This window comes from Palaemon carinicauda, chromosome 45, assembly GCF_036898095.1.
Source record: "Palaemon carinicauda isolate YSFRI2023 chromosome 45, ASM3689809v2, whole genome shotgun sequence".
NCBI classification, from domain to species: Eukaryota; Metazoa; Arthropoda; class Malacostraca; order Decapoda; family Palaemonidae; genus Palaemon; species Palaemon carinicauda.
In genome coordinates this window covers 32,129,032-32,152,840 of record NC_090769.1, presented here as the reverse complement: position 1 = coordinate 32,152,840, position 23,809 = coordinate 32,129,032, and the positions used below count along the sequence as shown (strand labels likewise).

At 40.4% G+C, this 23,809-nt stretch overlaps 1 protein-coding gene across 1 annotated transcript in view; it reads right to left on the bottom strand.

The window, feature by feature from the left end:
* The window catches only part of LOC137634784 (jmjC domain-containing protein 8-like), a 117,903-nt gene that overhangs the window by 42,213 nt on the left and 51,881 nt on the right, over positions 1–23,809 (bottom strand). Inside the window, exon 3 of the mRNA XM_068367320.1 lies at positions 18,207–18,255. Within this exon, the coding sequence (XP_068223421.1) occupies positions 18,207–18,255 (49 nt within the window). The remainder of the gene's footprint in view (positions 1–18,206; positions 18,256–23,809) is intronic.

Genomic DNA, 23,809 nt, shown 5'->3' with positions numbered 1-23,809 from the left:
CCAAGCATGAAGACCAGGGGAGGGGGGCAACTAATGCCACACAAACCTTAAAAAATTGTGAACATTTTAATAAATTTGTATTTTTCATGATAATACAAACTTGATAACCTTTCATAAGAGTATGACTTCAGTGAAGCGGGAAATGGCTGTAAAACTTTTCAATGAAGTTAACAGTTGTCTGCCGGGTGGCAGTAGCTTCACATTGACTTTTAGCAAAGGACTTACAGGGTGGTTAAGAAGGGGAATGCAACTTAAAGGCCTTAGGTTTGTATAGCTAGGACAAATACAAATTGAATAAAAAAATGGTTATTTTTACCTACACGTGATACAATCCATTGAGCTTTAATAGGAGACTAATCGTAGGAGGGAGAAATCCCCAATACCCAAGAATGACTGGTTAACTTACTTAGGAATTGTCCATGTACTTTACTCTTGTATGGGAACACAACTCATAACTCTTTTCAACTTCCTACCTACCTGAGAATGTATATGTCTCAAGTGTTACGCTAAGTCCTTACCAAAAGACTGGTAGGTGGTCGGGGAAGAACTTACTTCTAAAAAGATATAGAGTCTGAGTGTATGGTCATTATGAGAAATGGGCAGTACACATTTCATCCATCATCACTCGTTTGGAAGGATGGGTGAGATACGTACTTTAATTCAAAACGTGTCTGTAAAGAAAAGTTACTCACTTGTGAAGCTTGCCTACATCTAGCATTTGATCCAACATATAATGGAAGGACTGCTTCACCCCAAAGGAGAAAAAGGAAGAGAATGGCCTGACATTCTACCTCTCCTAGATTAAGAAAGAGGAGAATGCCCAGACATTCTACTTCCCCTAGACTAAGGGAGAGAAGTGTCCACCATTCTACCTCCCCTAGACTAGACTCATGTCACAATTGCTATCTTAGACGAGATGCTACTTGTCTCGCAAGGCAGCTGGTTTGCAACTGAGTAGCTATCACAGAACCAGGGATGTTATCTAGGGACCTGTGGGTCAACTCACATGTGTAGTGGGAGGTGAAGAGTTTTTGTCATATTAGACTTCAACTTTCGAGATTAGCACCACTCACAGGAGTTTCCTGAAGGTTAAGGTACATCTAATATCCCTGATTTTATGAACTCAAACCAAGGTGGTACTTCTGGAATCTCATTGGATCTGTACGACCGACTGAAGGTGCATGAGTCAAAGAAATAGTCTTGGATATCTTCATCTATATGCTTTCAGTGTACGAAAGAATCTTTGGTGCTCCGCAAGAGGACCAGAGATTTTTTAAAAAGTGTTGCGTCCTCAAGAGACAGAGGAGTCATCCAGCACCTGCATGTACGGACGAGATGAAGAAGGATATTAGATTAGTGTTGTGTCAGGCTAGAAGCTGGCTCTTGGACAAAAACTCTGGAATAAGGGAGAGGAAGGCCTTCCTTCGTTGAGGGTCACACAATTTATCAATCAAAATATTGTGGCTCTTGATTAGTCTAGGGGTCAGTTTCTATTTGATGCTCAATCAAGTGTAGAAGAGGGTCCACTTGAGAGACTCGAGGACTCGAAGGACATCCCCAATGGGCTCAAGCTCTTAGGGAGGGAAAACCGTTCAAAGCCACTCCTAAGCCCAGACTGATCTCAGAATGGGAAAAGATCCAAGATCTTCAAGTCTGAGATCTACCTAAAGGCAGAGATACCCTTTTATTACAGAGACTGAGAGGAGCTTCCTCAGTGAGAAGAACCAAAAGTCATTGCAGAGAGGCTCCACCCAGTAAAGTATCCCTTCTATAATGCCACCAGCAGAAGAAGGGTAGTTCTACAGCACTTAGACGTGGAGCATTAGCAAACACATTTGCCATCCGATGTGGGGCACTTGGGAGCCATCAAGATAACCTGAAACTGGTATCATTTACAGATTGTTTTTGATAAATTAGTAAGCCATGTAAGTGGGAGGAAAGACTAAGGTATCTGGAGGCAACTGATGTGTTAGAAGGTGACCCGAATGGTGACCGAATGGTGCTGATGTCCCTGGAACTGGAGATCAGCTTACTGGAAGATGTTCTAGAACTGGAGAACAATATACTGGAAGTTCTGAATCTACTGGGAGGTGAAATGGGTCTTTCGATGGTGATATCCATAGTTTAAGAAGCCTTTCTGCCATGCACAAAAGTGAGGAATTACTGATCATATTCCATGACCATGGTGATTGAGTGTGTCTGGTAGAACATTCCTCTTGTTGGAAAGGATCTCGCCAAAAGCTCTATCATGTTTATGGCTGCCTAAGTGCTTACCTAATTGCAAAGGGTCTGAAAAAGTACCCCTTTGCTCCCAGACATAAGTCACAAAAATGTAGTAGTTGCTCTTCTTTGATACCGAGTGACTTATTAAACCCTGTTGAGAAGATAATAGCATTGCTTTGACTACCAGTAGGTCGAAAAGCAGGTAAACTACTTCTGTTGCACACTTCCTTAAGGTGTTCATGTCTTTCAGGTGTGCCTCACCATTCTTGGATTTGTCTGTGAACAACAGGATCCCTAAGGGTGGTGTTCAAGTGGAACTCGTCTAGAGGGGAAAATGTCAATAGGCCACCAAGCCTAATCAGCCACCAAGCCCAATCAGCACAAGTTTCCTATTCTACTGAAACCATATGCAAGAGAAATAAATCTCTTGCTGCTTACAAGTGATACACCCAATAATCCCAGGGCACTAACTGGTGTGAAAGCCTATGTAAATCGAGTTCCCAATGATAAGGGAAGTCTCCAAAAACGTTGCTACTGTCCAACCAGAAGTTTTCTGTGGCACGAGAGTGACTGCACTTCTTCCCACCGTTTGCTGAAACAAATGTTAAGAGCATAATCCATTCCTCTTTTTTCTGCTTGGCCCTGCAGCTGGTTACCAAGTGAACAGATCATTACCAACTGAACATGATTTTCAGATCTTGGTAAAAGGAGATCAACTGTCTTGGCCATGGTGTTTTGCCTCCTGGTGGAAGACAGAACGAGTTGATTGTCGAGAAAACCCCAAGAGATGAGTCTCAGTTAAGTAGGTAACAGAAAGGCGAGAGTGAACACCAAAGGTACAGTAATACAGTTTGAAGCCCGGGCTTTGAAACGAAAACCAAAGCCAAGAGGATGAGGAGGAAATAATTCTAACAGACCGCAGGATAGGTATCTAGATGTATGTAGTCTTCAGGTTCACTGAGTGCAAGATGTCTTCTTCCTTTTGAACAGCAAGATAGGTCCCTAGACCACAGTCGACTTTTCCACTGAAAGAATTGATTAGTTAGACTTAGAGAACCATCTGGAAGACCTCGAGTATGTTCCTTGCATTTTTCCAGGATCCAAAGGACCATTGGTAAGGTGACTGCAGTATCAAAAATGTCCTTGCCTTCTCTTTGTTTGGGAATGTCAAGCTCCGGGTTGAGGCGAAGTATATGACTGCATCCAACCAAAGGTCAAACAAGAAGCTACTCAGCTGACCCTGCAAGGTGCTTCCATGGCAGGAGACTACAGGCCTGCAAATGAAGTGCCCTTGTGCTTGAGTCTTACATCAAATCCCTATTGCCAGCACTGCCATCACTGAATCAATGGAGTGGTGATGGAGTTGCCGAAGCGTCTCAGGAGCATCTTGAGGCAGGAGAGGACAATAGCATCCGCTAATGTCCTAACCCATTGTGCTTATGCTCAGTCTCATATGAGACCTTGGCACAGGTAGAGTTTTTTGGCACAGTACTACTTCTCCTACAAAACCACACCATGCAGAGGGATCAGTTTATGCCTCATGAGACTCGGCCTAATCGGTCGTCCTGTGCTTCGGTGATTTCTTCCTTCTGTTTGGGTCGGACTTTCCTTCCTCTGGAAAGTATTGACACGCACTGCTCCTCACGCACCAGAGGAGGGAGAGAGAGAAGTTAAAATGTCCAGGTTGTTGTGGCCTATTGGTAAATCTCTGCCTGGTGATCGCCAGACTGGGGTTCGAGTCCTGTTCAAACTCGTTAGTTCCTTTAGTGTTTGCAATATCGCCATCCTTGTGAGCTAAGGATGGAGGGTTTGGGGAGCCTATAGGTCTACTTGCTGAGTCATTAGCAGCCACTGCCTGGCCCTCCTTGGTTCTATCTTAGGTATAGAGGGGGGCTTGTTCACTGATCATATTTATATATGGTCATTCTCTAGAGCATTGTCCTACTTGCTAGGGTAATGCCACTGTCCCTTGCCTCTGCCATTCATGAGTGGCCTTTAAACCTTTCAAGGGGAGAGAAGTTGAACATCTAGGAAGGGGGGAAGAGAGAAGTCTAAACATCCAGGAAGGGGAAAGAAGGGCAGCATCCTTTATTCCTACAGTAGTGCGTATGCTAATTTTTTTAAGAACAGAACACAAGTAGTAGGCGAGTGACTCCTGTACCACGTGTCAACACGTCAACTAGGGGATGGTTACGTTTCCGATACTTATTCCTTCCCTAGAGGAACATTTTCTGTACCACACTGACTCTTCCACAGGGAGTGAAATTATAGGGGTCACAAACACACGACTTCTATTGTTCGGTCTTCCTGGACATTTTTGAAGACATCACCTGGAAGTTTCATTGAAGAATCCTTCCTCCCTAAGACACTCGCCAGCCTGTCTGCGAAGAGGATGAGGTTATCAAATGCCTGTCCCTGGTTTAGAGGATCCTTACTGACAACTGACCAAGCCCGATCTGGCCTCTCAGTGCTTGAATGAGTGCTGAAATCGGATTTGAGAAGTCACCTGTTAAAAGAAGTTGTAAGATTTTGGCATCTGGGAAAACTCAGTCATAGATTGGGCACTGAAAGGGAAGATCAAGCAGTATCAACACGTAAAAAAAATCTGGAAAGATGGCATCACTAAAGCCTCCAGAGAGGTGTGAAAAAAGGCAGCTCGGAAGAGATTGCAGGACCATCAAGATTAACAGCCCAATCAGTGCAAGAGAATTCTCAATATATGGGCAATGCCAAATTCCTTGGCTAGGTCAGTTCTATTGATCCTCCCCTATTTTCCATGATTAATTGTACAGAAGTTTTTAAGTGCAGCTGGGAAGATCATTCAAAGATCTTTGTGTTCGAGAAATGGTCTCATTAGTTTACAGCATTGCACAGAAATGTGTTGGAACTGATGGTAGTCTTCCTGACATGAAAAGAATTGGTTCAAGAAGGAACTTCCATGTAAAGATCTTCATGGAAAACCAGGAGGCAGTCTGTTGCCTCAGGAAAAGGGATCCTGCTCGAGAATCCTGAATACAGTGACCCCTCCCCATTTTGAAATTCCTTCAGGAAAGCAATGTGTTCTTCTCACCATTCCATCTGTAAGGCTCTCTTAATGTCATGGTAGATGCCCTAACCAGGTAGAGTCTGCATATGGAATGGACACTTGACTAGTACTTTTCATGAGATTTTGGAGCTAGTTCCAGATCTCCAAATAGATCTCTTCGCTACAAAAGAGATCCACAAACTTTCGCTATGTTGCTCCAAAATGACAAGTAATTTGTATTTTTCCTAACGATACAAACCTTGAACTCTTTATTTGGGAATATAATTTTGACAAATCTGGAAGACTAGCCATAAGACTTTTGGCAGTGTATAACTACCCTACCGCTAATTAGCGGTGGGTAATGGGTAGTACCGGCTACACTGCTCACACACACACCACACACACCTGTGTTGTTTCGTCACTTTTGATTGCAGGCAGGACTTGCAAGGGGACAGGTGAAGGAGGCCAAATTTGTATAAAAAGCTCAAAGTTTGTATCATTAGGAAAAATACAAATTACTTTAAATTTTTCATTTCTTCCGTCACTAAATACAAACCCTTCCACTCTTTATTAGAGAAAACTCAGCCCTAACGTGGGTGGAAGCCCTTAAGAGTTGGCTGATTTTTGACCCACGGTTTCCCACCATGCTACGCACGCATATAGTAGAAAACCCTGACACATTGCTAAAGCTTTGTGCAATAGCACGCTTTAGCAGCCTGAGGAATCCATGGGATTGTGGGATACTAGCAATGTGACTTGTCTAGGTAAGAATTCTCAGAAATTGTAGAATTCTTTGAATCAACTATAGACATTACCCAATCCCACTTTGTCAAAAGGGTACAGGGATGTAACAAATATATTTATATACAGTATATAAGGTTACACAAGGGAAGTGGTTATACCTGCAGACAGCAGAAGCCAGCTTGCAGCGTACCATAAGTGCTGTGCCTTGAGAGAGGGGAAGATGAAAGAAAGAACATGCTAGTCACTCTTTATCATTCTTCCCAGACTTAATACCTGGTGATGCCACCCTCCACTGTCTGCTACTTGTCCATCAAGGAGCTCGAGGTGATTAAACCACTTATTGTGTAACCACCACAGATTCGATGGAGAACGTCTTCATGATACTTTGGGTTACGCCTTGCAGGAAATAGGTGGTGAAAGTTGTCTGACACTTCCCCAAGCCAACTCGAAGAACCTGCATCACAGAGTACTGTAGTTTCCTTGAAGGGTAGGGGCATGTTTACTCTCCTGACATTGTGATCTCTTGGTTTCTGTTGTTGCAAAGAATAGTCATGATTCGAGAGATGCTCCATAACCTTGCGAATCTACACCGAGATCGAAATCTCTGTGACTCTTTTAACCTCCCCTGTGCTGACAACCTCCTTCCACTCGGGGGTGAGCTCCTGAAGTTTGTTAAAGGTAACACTTCAGTGTCCACACTGAACATAGAAACGGTTGGTCTGGGTCATCAGCTATCACGAAGCCTCTCAATCCAGTAGGGCTCGAACCTACGATCCGTTGCTGCCAGAATTTTAGGTCTGGAGACCCCTTGGGAACGAAGTCGAGTATTTGTATTACCTGTCTCCAACCCTAGAATGGGAGACGTTGATGTCGTAAGAAAGGGTGTGTCGCTCATTAAGTCTTTTGACCGAGGCCAGGGCAAGCAGGAAAGTCGTCCCAAATGATAGGGTGAAGAACTATCGTCTGACACAGCAGCACCAAGGGTGTTCCTTTTCAAGATCGCAGCAAACTAACTATGTTCTATGTAAGCTGTCTAACCCCCAGCTGAAGACAAGCACATTCGAGACTCCCGTATGAGGATTGAAAAATCCAATGAAGAGGTAATCCCTTTCCTAACAGAGGCTAGGCTCAAAGCTGAGTGGTAGCCCTATGACCATTGAGTACGAGAGGAGCCTCCACCCTGAAGAGTCAAACAGACCCCACTATCCCTGGAGTAGTGGCATCAAGAGAGGCAATACCCTTCCACTATCTCACCCCCAGAAGGCTGTCTGGATGTGAGAAAAAAATTGCATCTTCACTTACGTTCTTTGCAATTTTATCATAAGATACTTACTCAATGTTCATTAAAATAATAAGCACTTTGAAGTAATTTCAGTTGAACAAACACCTGAGAAACAGTGATGAGCACTAATAACAGCAATACAGGTTTGCAAAATGTGAGGTGGGTGATTAAGACATAAATAAGGATCCAATTGGCACATGCATGGTGGGACTGTCCTCTGCCTGACAGACAAAGTTCAGTAAACCTGGGAACATTAAGGACAAGAATACATAACCATATTTATGATAAATGGGGATGCGATGAAGTAAACAAACTTGAAACAGGTTATGAAGCAATTATTTTCGTCAGCATTTAAAAGACAGATAATTAAAGAACTTCATTGTTACTGTATTGTAAGAGCTGTGGAATACACAAGAACACAACATATCTAGCTCTGTCAATACAATAACTGAACATAAGTGTACAGTACAGTATAATGAATAAACGTCTTATACAATATAGAACTAACTTTCCAAGAACAAGGTAAGGAAAATAAAGAGAAATAGTAAGATTATGTGGTTGTCCATGGCTTTTACATTAATCTTTACACGCACAAAAAAGTGGAAACAAATATTTTGATGAGAAACAGTATTAACTTTTAGCAATTACATCCTTAACCAATGTATTGATACTCTTAACTAAATTTAGATTCAAATTAGGGGATTTGAAAGTGGGTTTATATCAGGTTACCCTTTCTATAAGTAACATAAATAACTTAATATTGAAATTAATTAAGACAAGGAGTATTGAAATATTTCCAGTACTCAAAAACAATTATGGGATAAATGAATATACAATAAAAATATTATATCTACCGGTACTTTCAGTATACATTACCGCCATAATGGTATAACTCGAAATAGCTATTGTATTCTAGTTATAATAAAGTTTTCAAAAATACCTGTCAAGTAAAATTATCATATCTTAATATTTTCCTATAAACTACTATGCTTATTTGCGTAAAAAGCCGCACAATAAGAAACCATCATCAAGCAGTTGGATAAAAATTATGGGAATGCATTCAGGTTAGTATTGTGTTCTTCAGGTGTTCATTTGCACAAAAATAGGAAAATTAAATGCAGAAAAGTTACACCTGACAAGAAAGCTTTAAAAATAAAATTTTCTGAAACTGTATTTATTCCCCATTAATCATCGATAGTTTCAGTACAGGTAATGTAAATCAAAGTTTAGACTTGTATGATGAGCATTACAGTACTTATATCTAAGCAAGTTCATCTTTAGAAAATTCATAAAACATCAGATAAAGCACCTCATAAATAATGATTTAGGTTAGGTTTGCATAAATACAAACACAGATTTTAATCCAATTATGAATAAGTACAAGACTTAATGACAATTACTATGTTACAGAGTAAGCCATAAAACAAGTTCAAGTCAAGTAGAATAGGTAGTGGCATAAAATAATGTTAAGGGAATTTTCAATGGGAATAACACAGGTAAATTTCGAAGGTTATTACAGTATAGTATACTGTATCCAAGAAGTCTGTAGTCATGGCAAAGGTTCCACAATAGAATTACATAGGAGCCCTACTTGCAGTGATAATAAGCAATATTGACTACAATATAAAAAAATGCCATAGCACAGTTCTCTTCAGAAAATACTAACAAGACCCAGATTTCAATAGTTAAAATTTTGGATTCAAAACAATAGGGATAAGGAAATAACAAAGAAAATTTAATGAGCCTACAATGCAATATGAAAATATCAACAAGCCATGCTGAATAAAAATATGCAAAGTTTTATAGTGTTGGATATGGGAGAAAATCAATAAAAAAAAAAAGGTTATCACAGCCAATCTCCACAAGAGATACAGACTTACTATGTCATGTAATGCGATATGTGGCTTTACTCTTATAATTTTTGAGTCTTTGGAAGCGAGACTTCTGCTACTGCTGTATAAAACAGATAACAAGAAACATAGTACAGTAAAATAATGTCCTGAGGCTTCCCAACAGCTACTAAAAATAACCAAAACAGAAAGCAAGCACTGAAAGTTCTAAGACAAAATTGTGGGAGAATAGCCCACTTTGGTAGACAGTTTTGGAAAAACTAAAGGTAAAGAACCAGATTAATGCATAAACAAAGGAAAGGTGTATATGTGCCATACATGAAAGTAATACATACATACATATACCATGGCACTTCCACCAATTTTGGGGGGTAGCCGACATCAACAAAGAAACAAAAACAAAAAGGGGACCTCTACTCTCTACGTTCCTCCCAGCCTAACAAGGGACTCAACCGAGTTCATCTGGTACTGCTAGGGTGCCACAGCCCACCCTCCCACATTATCCACCACAGATGAAGCTTCATAATGCTGAATCCCCTACTGCTGCTACCTCCGCGGTCATCTAAGGCATCGGAGGAAGCAGCAGGGCCTACCGGAACTGCGTCACAATCGCTCGCCATTCATTCCTATTTCTAGCACGCTCTCTTGCCTCGCTCACATCTATCCTCCTATCACCCAGAGCTTCCTTTACTCCATCCATCCACCCAAACCTTGGCCTTCCTCTAGTACTTCTCCCATCAACTCTTGCATTCATCACCTTCTTTAGCAGACAGCCATTTTCCATTCTCTCAACATGGCCAAACCACCTCAACACATTCATATCCACTCTAGCTACTAACTCATTTCTTACAGCCGTTCTCACTCTCACCACTTCGTTCCTAACCCTATCTACTCGAGATACACCAGCCATACTCCTTAGACACTTCATCTCAAACACATTCTATTTGTCTCTCCATCACTTTCATTCCCCACAACTCCGATCCATACATCACAGTTGGTACAATCACTTTCTCATATAGAACTCTCTTTACATTCATGCCCAACCCTCTATTTTTTACTACTCCCTTAACTGCCCCCAACACTTTGCAACCTTCATTCACTCTCTGACGTACATCTGCTTCCACTCCACCATTTGCTGCAACAACAGACCCCAAGTACTTAAACTGATCCACCTCCTCAAGTAACTCTCCATTCAACATGACATTCAACCTTCCACCACCTTCCCTTCTCGTACATCTCATAACCTTACTCTTACCCACATTAACTCTCAACTTCCTTCTCTCACACACTCTTCCAAATTCTGTCACTAATCGTCCAAGCTTCTCTTCTGTGTCTGTAACCAGTACAGTATCATCCGCAAACAACAACTGATTTACCTCCCATTCATGGTCATTCTCGTCTACCAGTTTTAATCCTCGTCCAAGCACTCGAGCATTCACCTCTCTCACCACTCCATCAACATACAAGTTAAACAACCACGGCGACATCACACATCCCTATCTCAGCCCCACTCTCACCGGAAACCAATCAATCACTTCATTTCCTATCCTAACACATGCTTTACTACCTTTGTAGAAACTTTTCACTGCTTGCAACAACCTTCCACCAACTCCATATAACCTCATCACATTCCACATTGCTTCCCTATCAACTCTATCATACGCTTTCTCCAGATCCATAAACGCAACATACACCTCCTTACCTTTTGCTAAATATTTCTCGCATATCTGCCTAACTGTAAAAATCTGATTCATACAACCCCTAACTCTTCTAAAACCACCCTGTATTTCCAAGATTGCATTCTCTGTAATAGTTATAGTAAATAATATATAATGAACTTAACAGTATTCACTAGGAATAGTGATATTAAGAACCAAACTAGGAAAGTTATAACATTAATGCAATACTGTATTCAATCATGAAAATTATTTACAATTTGCCGAGGGTAAGCATTAAAAAAGTAGCATTAAATCAATCTAAAAATAAAATAACACACAATATAACTAATGAAATTTTGAGTTTATATAAATAACAATAGTATCAATTGACAAAAAAAAAGAATTCTACATAAAACAGGTGCTATACACTACCTTTGGGTCAATTTTACAATAACTAAAAAATTACATCACAAATTTCTAAGTAATTTAGATTTTTCTTGGCAATACAAATCTGAATCCTTTAATAGGAGTAGGATTTCAGCATAGATGGAACTAGTTAAAACTTATTACAAGGTGTCAGTAGTTACTTGCAGTTGGTGGAGAAGATCCCCTCGCTAGCACACTGAGTAGTCACTTTAGCCTTAAACCTAGGACTTCCAGGATGGCTGGAGAGGGAAGTGTAAGTTAAGGGGACCGTCCGCCATTTTTTTTTCTAATGATCCAAATTACACAGTTTTCTATATATGTTTTAGACATATATAATACGTTCATCATATAAAAATTTCAAGTCATTTGATCAAACACTTTTGTATTTATTAGCAAATATCATGATTTAAAAAAAATATTTAGGTACATTTTTCCCGACTACTATAATACCAATTGTATTGAAACTTATACTATAAAAACTACTTTATCAACCCGAACAATTCTGTCGGACAGAATTTTTATTTTCCTTTCTGTTTTTTTTTAATGAATTTTTATTTTTTTTTCCTCGTCTAGACGGAAAATAATCGTGAAAAAAAATGTAAAAAGAAAATCAAAATTTTGTCTAATAGAATTGTGGGATTTTTATTCTTCTTTTCAACGATATCTTTCTCTCTAATATCGAACAACAAATAAGTGAGAAAATGTACTCAAGTGTGAATAAGTATGTTTTTGAGTTATGAGCTCCCAAAGATTTGCAGCAAACTTTCGCTTCTTTTCTAAAGAAATCAAGATAATATTAATATGATAACTTTTATTGTTTATTCCTACATAAATGCACCCTAAACGAGGTATTTGAACCCTCAGTTTACTATTCCTATGGTATGAGTTGCCAGCGATCTCTAATTGTTGCCAGTGTTTTAGTTAGCAGCTTTAAGCTTTGTACTCTTATTCATGCTTCCCTCTTTCTTGGTTCTTTTTTTCTTGTTCTCCACTTACTTTTTGTTCTTTTCTATCACCTTATGTAACACTGGCATTGCTATAAAGTTCCGGAGGACGTTGTGAAAGCACAATCAACATACAAACGTCAAGTAAATAAACACATGCATTATAATTTCTATATGTCTTTGGAAACTTTACTGATGTTTTCGTAGCTGGTAGTTTTCATTCACCTACCCTCTACCAATGCCTTTCATTTCTGCCAGAAGTACGAGATTTCGAAACATAAGAGAGAGAGAGAGAGAGAGAGAGAGAGAGAGAGAGAGCATTTGGCTGAATATAGATTGCAGTTCAAATTGAGAGAGAGAGAGAGAGATGAGAGAGAAGAGAGGAGAGAGAGAGTTGAACATTGTTATTATAGTATTTGTATAAAATGGCAGTTTTAAATAATTCAATAGAGAGAGAGAGGAGAGAGAGAGAGAGAGAGAGGGAGAGGGAGAGGGAGAGGGAGAGAGAGGAGAGAGAGAGAGAGAGAGAGAATTAAGGGATTTTGACGAAGGAAAAATCTATTTCTGGGGAGAGACCTGTGACGCCTGGTGAAAAGTCCTTTCTATCTACCTTTTCTGATATAAATCTTCCAAATATACCAGAGAAAAAATAAAAGCATGGAATGCAGAGGTTACTACCCTCGCGCGAGCACCTCGTGAGTGTCGTGTCTACATCAGGGGCGTGTGAAAACCACTATTCACAGGCTGTCTTCCAATTAGATAACTCCTTCATCAAAGGGAAGGGGCTGTAACAAAGACCCCAGAAAGGCAGTGGTAAATAATTCGATGAGAGAGAGAGAGATGAGAGGAGAGAGAGAGAGAGAGAGTTGTTATTATAGTATTTGTATAAATGGCAGTTTTAAATATTCGATAGAGAGAGAGAGAGAGAGAGAGAGAGAGAGAGAGAGAATTAATGGATTTTGACGAAGGAAAAATCTATTTCTGGGGAGAGAACCTGTGACGCCTGGTCAAAAGTCCTTCTATCTACCTTTTCTGATATAAATCTTCCAAATATACCAGAGAAAAATAAAAGCATGGAATGCAAGGTTACTACCCTGCGAGCACCTCGTGAGTGTCGTGTCTACATCAGGGGCGTGTGAAAACCACTATTTCACAGGCTGTCTTCCAATTAGATAACTCCTTCATCAAAGGGAAGGGCCGTAACAAAGACCCCAGAAAGGCAGTGGTAAATAATTCGAGAGAGAGAGAGAGAGAGAGAGAGAGAGAGAGAGAACTACGCATCTGTCAAACACAGTCATACAGACGACGCCATAAGGATGACGTCATCATTTAAAGACCGCTATTTCTTCATTGTTTGGAAAAATTATTGACTATTTGTTCTTTCTATAACCTTAGGTAACATTGGCCTTTCTACAAAGTTCCTGAGGACGTTGTGGAAACACAATGTACATAAGAACTTCAAGTAAACAAACGCATGTATTATAACATCTATACATCTTTGGAAACTTTGGCTTCTGTTATTGTAGGAGCAAGTTTAGTTCAACTACACTCTACCAATGCCGTCCATTTCTGCCAGACGTACGATAGCTTGAAACATAAGTGAAAAATTGCTATAGATATGCAAAATTAACACACAAAGACGATTTTGTCAAACTCAGTCATGAAGACGACACAATAAGGATGACGTCATCATTTAAAAACCGCTATATCTTCGTTATTTGTAAAAATAATTGGCTGAAACTTCTGGGGAGCATGTACGACATGTTTACGCATACATAGAAGCAATAAAACGATTTTTTATTTCTGAAAGTTGTTATGTCAATACCCCATGGCGGACGGTCCCCTTAAAGAAAAGTCTGTAAAATTGGGAAAAATACAAATTACTTTTAAAATGTGATTTGTTCCAACACAGGTGTAAACCCTCACCCTTTAATAGGAAACATCCTTAGGAGGGAGGAAGTCCCTATAGCCAAAATAACTGGTTTATTTTTCCTCAGAATGTTAAAGCACTTTTGTCCTGTGTAGGAGCAAAAGTGGTGACTCCTGCCATACTTCTAACAACTTGGACATGAAGATGAGATAGGTGTTAAACTAGGTCAAGTATTGTCTTTAAGTGATCAATATCTGAGAAATAAAACTTATTTGAAATATCAATAACACTGCCGTAACATTAGTGCAGATAAAAGTTTAAAACATCCTGGAGAATGATATCACATTAGTTGTCGTTCAGCTCTAGTAATATATATAAAAAACCTAGAGAGACATTGTATTATTTAGTCGTTCCTCACCAGTACCTTAAGTGCTTTTCTTTTCCTTAATAGGATTTGATTACATTAATATTCTTTCTTCCGTACATTTATCTCTTTTGAATATTCCTTTTCTAGATTTTTGTGTTAACTTTTCTTCTTCTCTCTGTTTACCTGTTTTTGCATAAAATTTATTTTCTTATATTTCCAATATTTCACTCTTTCTCTTTCATTGTCTTAAAACAGCCATGGATTGGTATATAGCCAGGGGAAGAACTTATATCTGTGTAGAGGATGTGTTGTCTAAACGTTTGGTCATTTGATAACATGGGTGCATACATTTGTTTATTCTCCCCGCTCATTTGGTAGGTAGGGGGAGATACCTCTAAACAAACTTATTGCAAAGAAAAGTTTCTTGATCATATGGCTCATCTACATACTTTATCCAGTCTAGTGAATAGTGGAGTGTCTGCTGCAACCCAAGGATGGGGACGAAAAAAAAAGTAAATGGCCAGTCATTCTTGTCCCTCATTCTGCTTTCTTAGACGAGATACTTCTTGTCACATAGGGGAGCTAGATTTACTACATAATCTGTTGAGCCCCTACCACCACTTCAAGTATACAGTACAGTTATCCAGAAACCTGTGGGTACTCCCGTAAATAATGGGCCGGAGAGATTGTCTGTTGCTAACAGATTACTGTACTGTCTACATGAAAAGTGCCTCTGATAAGTTCTTCTTGCGAGTTAGGGTAGATTCAATGTTCTAGCTTCGTAGGATCAAATCCAGGATGGCCCTCTCCTTCCCTCATGAGAGCGGTTGTTTAATTTTTGAACAAAGCCAGAAAGAAGACAAAGTTCTAAAATCTCTTTTCTTATTCCTTTCATACTGAAGGAAGAGTCATAGTGTCCCCCCACCCAGAACAGGGAGGTATGTCATTCTGGTCCCAGCTAGTCACTTTTGTAGGGAAGAGATTAAGAGTTGTACTCATTACTCCTCCCACGAAAACATGCAGAGGAATCGGCTGTACGATTAACAGAGACCACCTGATTGGTCATCCTTTGCTTTGGTGTTTCTTTCTTCCTTTTCTTTGGCAGTTGATGCACTAGGAAGGAACATGTAGGAGGAACGGGTGAACTGCTCACCTGGTGACGATTACTTGAGGCATGAGTTCAGATCGTTGTTCCAGATCATATGGTTACCGACTGCAAAATTCCCGATCATGGGAACCATAAGCAAGATTCCTGATTGTGGGCACTAATTGCAATCTTCCAGATCACAGGAACTGATTGTAATCTTCCCAAGCATATGTTTCCCAATTGTAGGAAACAATCATTAGGTTCTTGATCGCAACAAGCAATCATAGGGCTCCTAATTGTGATAACCGTTCATAAATTTCCTGGTCGCAGCGCTCGGCAGATGCCATAAAAAATTCCAACCGTCGAGAACAAGCACAAGGCTGCCTGTTTGCAGGGCACAAGGAGACATTGGCACTCATAAAAATTAGATCTCATAGCTCATACAAGCGATGAGAAGAGTCAATAACTAGTCTTCCACCATACTGCACTGTGTAATGGGAGAACAGGAATGAAGCAAATACCAGAACTTCTGTATCCTGAAAGTCAATGAAGAACATACAGTACAGTGTATAAAGTATCCAATTATGTTGCGTAGAACAAGCAAAGCAATAATCTGAACCTAGTGCTAAAACATATGATCAGGAAAGTACTGTAAACATTTTCCTTACGTGACTTCTTACCTCATATGCAAGGTGTCTAGCTTATTCAGGTTGGTGAAAGACCTTCTCTCTGGATTGTGAGAAAGAAAACTTGATCTCGTATGAGACAAAGTGGTCAAAACAGGTGCATGAGCACTTGTATGACAAATTACTCTTAGCACCTACTGCTTCTCTTGGTACAGACCATACTCCAGTTAGTGATTGTCAGAGTCATGTAGCTACAGTGATCGGATCGTTTTAACGATATAAGACCAACTATGGTTGCAAAACAGCATCTAACAATGTCTGTTCTCCAAGGGACAATTTTTGGTATACAGTTTTTTCCTCTCTCCTAAAACCAAGAGAGGGACCTTCTAAGAAGTGAAGAGAAGGGAGAGGCCCTTATTCCTACTAATAGTGCGTGAGCTCATTCTTTTAAGAAATGAGCATAGGTAGATGATGTGTGAGCACCGGTATCATATACCGATACTGTACTTATTTTTGGAGAAGGTGCGTTCCCACTACGTATTCTCTCACTTCACAAGGTGTTCTGAAAAACATACCCATACAAAGGTGCGCTCCTGTCGGAGAGAGCTCTGTGACTCATTGAAGGAAGAGCTCATCATCTATCCTTCGTACTGTTAAAAGTGCGTAGGCATGAGCATGCACAAAAGAGAACTCCTAGGAACATACGTGAGTAAAAGTAATAGTAGAAGCATGCTAATGAGTGAACAGATGAGGGTGAGGGTATGCTTCTATGGGAGTGTGCATGAGCACAGGAGCACTCATGGTGGGCACATAGAGCATGTTAGTGGTGCACTCACCTACCATAAGGAGAGAAACAGCAGAAATCACACGAAGGCAACTCCTATCAACCGGTCTTTAGGATTTTTCCACCCAAAACATGAAAAAAGGGTGGAGCCCCTCTGTCCTATTTGGCAGTGTGATATCCATCCAAAACATGAAAAAAGGGTGGAGCCCCTTCGTCCTAATTGACAGTGTGTGATAAGATGAAGGAACACTCTAAGGTGTCTTTTGCATTGTTTCATCATCTCTTGGCATTGTCTGATTCTTTGTCTCCAGTGACGAAAGTCACAGGACTCCTCGGGCCATACCATGGGAGAGAAATGGTAGGAGTTATGCATACACAGATCCTATAAATCAGTCTTTTACATCTTGTTCCATAAAGGGGAAAAGAAGGGTGATGCCATTTCATCCAGACTAGCAGTGAGTTAAAAGACAGAGTTGTGTGGGTTCCCTGCTGACAGCAATGTCATTGCAAAGAATGAGATCCTAGAAACTCTATGAAGTAACAGCACCGCCAGGAGAAATATCTCTAATGCCTTCCAGACACGGTAAGAAGTTGGCGATAAGAATGAGGGCAGTACCCCCTCCAATTCAACTCAGCAGCAGCAGACACTACTTCCAACTCACGAGGGACTAAACGGCTACAGGAATGCTGTGAAACAGGAACATGAAAAGTGTATATCAGCAGGTTACATAGGCAACTGTCAGTCAGCTATAATTATTGAAAAAAGTGCAAAACCTCTCTTCTTCCTCAATATCTCCCTCACACAAGGAGCTGCCAAAAATTATTTAAAAGAAAAATAAATTAAAACAGCCAGGTAACTGCCTGCAAATGTGTATGCAGTCTTTGGCAGCTGAAAAGAAAATGGCTACACAGTGTGGTGGGGGGTCCCCACCACCCGTCAGTAACTACCAAAGCCTCATTATAAATCTTAACAGCTGAGTTCCAGCTACAGCTACAGAATTAAAGGATGAAAGTTAGTATTCATGTAGGAACATACACTTGAATTTAAAAAATTGGTTTTAGTCTTTGTTTTCTACTCTGTGAGAGTCAAATCAGTGCATCTTTTCTGTATGTCCACAAATATCATATGCTTGAGAAAAAATCTGTATTACCACAGGAAACTTAAAGAGCAAAGGCAAATCACTCTATCTCTCTCCCCCTCTAGATACAGTACAACTTTTGCAGTCTAAATGAGCTATCTGAAGAGTATAAAAACTAGTCACACACTTTTTAAAGAAATTAATCAAGATAAAATCAAAAACTTAAAATACCATCTCATACCTTATTGTCTGTAGCACCCCTGATTACCACAGGCTGCGAGTAGGCATACCTATATAATAGAAAAAATCATCATCATAAATGTTTGTAGAACAAATCTACATTTAAGATTTATTTCTATTTCATATAAATTCTATGAAAACTATTGAAGATTATAATCTAAATGATAAGAAACAAATGTTGTAGGCACATGTACCATCAAGTTGGGGCTGGGGAAGCTTAAACTCAGGTAAATTTACCTAACTCAGGTAAATTTACCTAAACCCTACTTTATGTTAATGTACTGGACAATTTCTGAGAGAAAAAAGCATAGAATACAGTAAAATGATAGAAAGGCTGATAACTCTCTCAGTTCAATCAAATTTTGAACACACTATAACAGGGTGACCTGTACTGTAGTTAAAATGAGAAAACAAAACAAGGGAAACAAAGAGGAGAAACAAAAGATAGATAAATAAAGATATCCCACCAGGATCTTAACATACCTCAACATATTCATGAACTGGTAAAAATAGAGCTTTAACAAAAGATTTTTGCAATTGGAGGAAGGTATCTATTTTCTCCTACAGATAAAGGTGAAGGAAGAACTACAGAAATGTAAAGGCCTCCTATTTTCATCAAGATAAAAAATAACAAAGTTTGAAGTAATCTGTAGTTTTCCTAACTATACAAACCTGAGACCTTTACTAGGATTTGTCTTCAGAGAAGCTGGAATTGGCTGATAAACTTTTAACTAGGAAAACACTGGTTGACTATTGGGTGGGAGGTAGGCCCTGCCCACCTGACAGGTTGAGCCAATGTCACTTTGATCTTTAAAAAATGTTCACTTTGATTTTTAAAATAAGACTTGTGGGGTGGTTGTGGCAGGCAGCATAACTTATAGGTCTCGGGTTTGCATAGTTAGGAAAAATACAAATTACTTTAAAATTTGTGATTTGCTCCTACAAGTACAGTACTGCAACCATCAACCTTTAATTGAAAACCTATCCTTAAGAAGGCATAAGTCTCCTATAACCAATCTGGCTGGTTAACAAACCAGGGAAATATCAATGTACAGTACTTTGGTCCTGTAGAGGTGTGAAAGTCATGGCTCTTGTCAACCTCCTAACTACATGAGCATGAAGATGTTGCAGGTGTCAAGCTAAGTTTCTACCAGAGAACTGGTAGGCAATCACTGAAGAATCTACTGTGTATCATTTCAGATATAAAGTACGAATGTATGGGCATTATTAAGAAATGTGTGTGCAAACATTCTGTCTATCCTCCTCCTGGACTATGAGATAGCATACGCTTGCGCACAGGCAGTAAAGCAGGTAGAAACCATAGCCACAAGCTCCTGAGAGCTTGGCCTTGCAAAGCAGCAAGCACTATGATGTGTCCTATGGACACAACAACGATAAGGGATCGTAATCAATAACTGACTCCATTATCACCCCGCTTCAAATAACTGCACTCTGAGGAGCTAGAGTGGGGCATGGATGAGTCCAATACCTTTTGGGGGAATTCCCGGGGGGAGACCACTCAGGCAAAGGCAAAGATTGATCAACACCTGTGGCTGCTGTCAGCAGCTCTTCCTGCAAGCAAGAAGGTTGCTGAACAGTGGCCGGTGGAAGGTAACGTTTCCTCGGAAGTTGCCCAGCACCTGGAGGCAGACCACAGGACAGCTCACTCTCCTTCCCCCGTGGCTGAGCGATCCCAGACAGAAGATCCACATTGTGAACTGTCCTTGGAACATAACTGAAGGTAGTCCCAGGTTTCACCCTGGAGGGATCCCCCGACAAGTAACTCCAAGGAGTGCTTGTCAGTAACTGCTTACGCTTGCCCGCCAAAGCAGAATGAACGTTAGGGTGAGCAGAAGTTGAGGTCGAGACAGTCAGGCACACAAGAGACTCTTCGGTGCAACACCTACAGTCTCGAGGGGGACCATGGAAATCAACCCTATGGGGATATTATATGCTCCCGCTGAATATCCAACTGCAAGACCCAAAGAAGACTTTCCTTACATGGAGACTGTGAGCCCCAAGGAAGACCACAGCTGCGTCAGCGGAAAGCAACTCCCCTACAACGGAGGAGGGCAATGCTTTGCTAGGGAAAGAAAAGGAGGACCCAGAGCACAGGGTTGTCCCGGAGTTAGAAGAGTGCCACTTGTACAAGACTGACTTCCAAAGGAAGTTAAATGAGAAAAGTCATAATGGCGAGGTCGAGCCGACGAAGTCCGATGGTGAGGTTTCTTTCTTTACGAGGATGAACCTGACAGGGAAGAATCTCTCTTAGCCTTCTTCCAATGCCTACTAAACCTCATCCACTGAGAGGGCAACCACTCCCTACACTCATTGCACGAAGACTCCTGCGTGCAGGAATGACCTCTACACGCAAGACATAGACTGTAAAGATTATTCTCCCAAGCCTTTCGATGCTGGGACAATCCCGCATGGTTTCAATCCTCAAGGCCCGGCCAACTTGTAAAACAAAAAGTAATGAAAGATTTTAGATTTTAGACCAGGTTTTTTAATGGGGTGTAAGACAACGTTTGTACTCCATCGAGCCAAAATAGAAAGTGATGGTCTGTTACTAGTGCAGGTGTGAGCTGGGTGGCTGGTCAACGATCTTTCCCCCACTCAACTGACTAGTGACTAGTGGATGGTAATTACACCTATCAAAAAGCTAAACAGCTAGTTTCAGCTATTACCTAAATATATCTCCGCTGTAAAGAGCGTAAGGGCTTGTATATAAGCCAGAAAAAATATATACTGTAATAACAAAAATATACATACATACATACATATACCTAAGGAACTTCCCCAAATTTTGGGGGGTAACCAACATCAACAAAGAAACAAAACAAAAAGGGGACCTCTACTCTCTACGTTCCTCCAGCCTAACCAGGGACTCAGCCGAGTTCAGCTGGTACTGCTAGGGTGCCACAGCCCACCCTCCCACATTATCCACCACAGATGAAGCTTCATAATGCTGAATCCCCTACTGCTGCTACCTCCGCGGTCATCTAAGGCACCGGAGGAAGCAGCAGGGCCTACCGGAACTGCGTCACAATCGCTCGCCATTCATTCCTATTTCTAGCACGCTCTCTTACCTCTCTCACATCTATCCTCCTATCACCCAGAGCTTTCTTCACACCATCCATCCACCCAAACCTTGGCCTTCCTCTTGTACTACTCCCATCAACTCTTGCATTCATCACCTTCTTTAGCAGACAGCCATTTTCCATTCTCTCAACATGGCCAAACCACCTCAACACATTCATATCCACTTTAGCCGCTAACCAAACCACCTCAACACATTCATATCCACTCTAGCCGCTAACTCATTTCTTACACCCGTTCTCACCCTCACCACTTCGTTCCTAACCCTATCTACTCGAGATACACCAGCCATACTCCTTAGACACTTCATCTGAAACACATTCAATTTCTGTCTCTCCATCACTTTCATTCCCCACAACTCCGATCCATACATCACAGTTGGTACAATCACTTTCTCATATAGAACTCTCTTTACATTCATGCCCAACCCTATATTTTTTACTACTCCCTTAACTGCCCCCAACACTTTGCAACCTTCATTCACTCTCTGACGTACATCTGCTTCCACTCCACCATTTGCTGCAACAACAGACCCCAAGTGCTTAAACTGATCCACCTCCTCAAGTAACTCTCCATTCAACATGACATTCAACCTTGCACCACCTTCCCTTCTCGTACATCTCATAACCTTACTCTTACCCACATTAACTCTCAACTTCCTTCTCTCACACACCCTTCCAAATTCTGTCACTAGTCGGTCAAGCTTCTCTTCTGTGTCTGTAACCAGTACAGTATCATCCGCAAACAACAACTGATTTACCTCCCATTCATGATCATTCTCGCCTACCAGTTTTAATCCTCGTCCAAGCACTCGAGCATTCACCTCTCTTACCACTCCATCAACATACAAGTTAAACAACTACGGCGACATCACACATCCCTGTCTCAGCCCCACTCTCACCGGAAACCAATCGCTCACTTAATTTCCTATTCTAACACATGCTTTACTACCTTTGTAGAAACTTTTCACTGCTTGCAACAACCTTCCACCAACTCCATATAACCTCATCACATTCCACATTGCTTCCCTATCAACTCTATCATATGCTTTCTCCAGATCCATAAACGCAACATACACCTCCTTACCTTTTGCTAAATATTTCTCGCGTATCTGCCTAACTGTAAAAATCTGATTCATACAACCCCTACCTCTTCTAAAACCACCCTGTACTTCCAAGATTGCATTCTCTGTTTTATCCTTAATCCTATTAATCATTACTCTACCATACACTTTTCCAACTACACTCAACAAACTAATACCTCTTGAATTACAACACTCATGCACATCTCCCTTACCCTTATATAGTGGTACAATACACGCACAAACCCAATCTACTGGTACCATTGACAAAACAAAACACATATTAAACAATCTCACCAACCATTCAAGTACAGTCACACCCCCTTCCTTCAACATCTCAGCTTTCACACCATCCATACCAGATGCTTTTCCTACTCTCGTTTCATCTAGTGCTCTCCTCACTTCCTCTATTGTAATCTCTCATTCTCATCTCCCATCACTGGCCCCTCAACACCTGGAACAGCAATTATATCTGCCTCCCTATTAACCTCAACATTCAGCAAACTTTCAAAATATTCCGCCCACCTTTTCCTTGCCTCCTCTCCTTTTAACATCCTTCCATTTCCATCTTTCACTGTCTCTTCAAGTAGAGTAAAAAATCAATAGAGTACTATATAATACAAACGTCCTACAATCTGGTGAAATTTCTTACAACTACTGTAAGCTGCAATGATGATTCCCAAAACATAACACCCATACCAAAAACTTGTAGAATTCTTTTTTTTTTCATTAGTTTTGGGAAACACATTAACATAAGTTTAATAATCCAATGTTCCATGTCTCTATAATCAGAGAGACCTTGAATAAAATACATCAACACTCTTCTTCTTTTACAAAATTTTGTACTTACAAAAAAATTGAAGTTCCTATACTTCACTGAATAAATTCTGCTTTCACTTTAAAAATTTTTACTCAGATGTATAATCAAATGACTTCATATCTCCATACTTGTCTACACTACCCTACTACTGAACAGAAGTTCTCCTAATATTGTCTTGCCTAGTTTTATTACAATACAATAAATGAATACCTTAAAAAAGTAATTTGTATTTTTCTAATGATACAAACCTGTAGCTATCTATATGGGATATTACTTTCAGTGAAGCTGAAAGATGAGCCATTAGAATTTTTGCAAGGGTTAACCACCCACCTGCTAGTTAGCAAGGGGGGGGGAGTAGTAGCTACCCTGCTCACTTACACACCTGGGTTGAGAACCCACTTTGCTTGTAGGTAGGAATTCAAGGGGGACTGGCGCTGGCGGGCCGATCTGTACAAATAGCTCCAGGTTTGTATCATTAGGAAAAATACAAATTACTTCCAAATTTGTCATTTGTTCTGTCACTAAATATAAACCCACACTATTTATAGGGGATGACTTACCCTTTAGGAGGGTGAAGTCCTTGCCAACTGGCTTATTTGGCTTT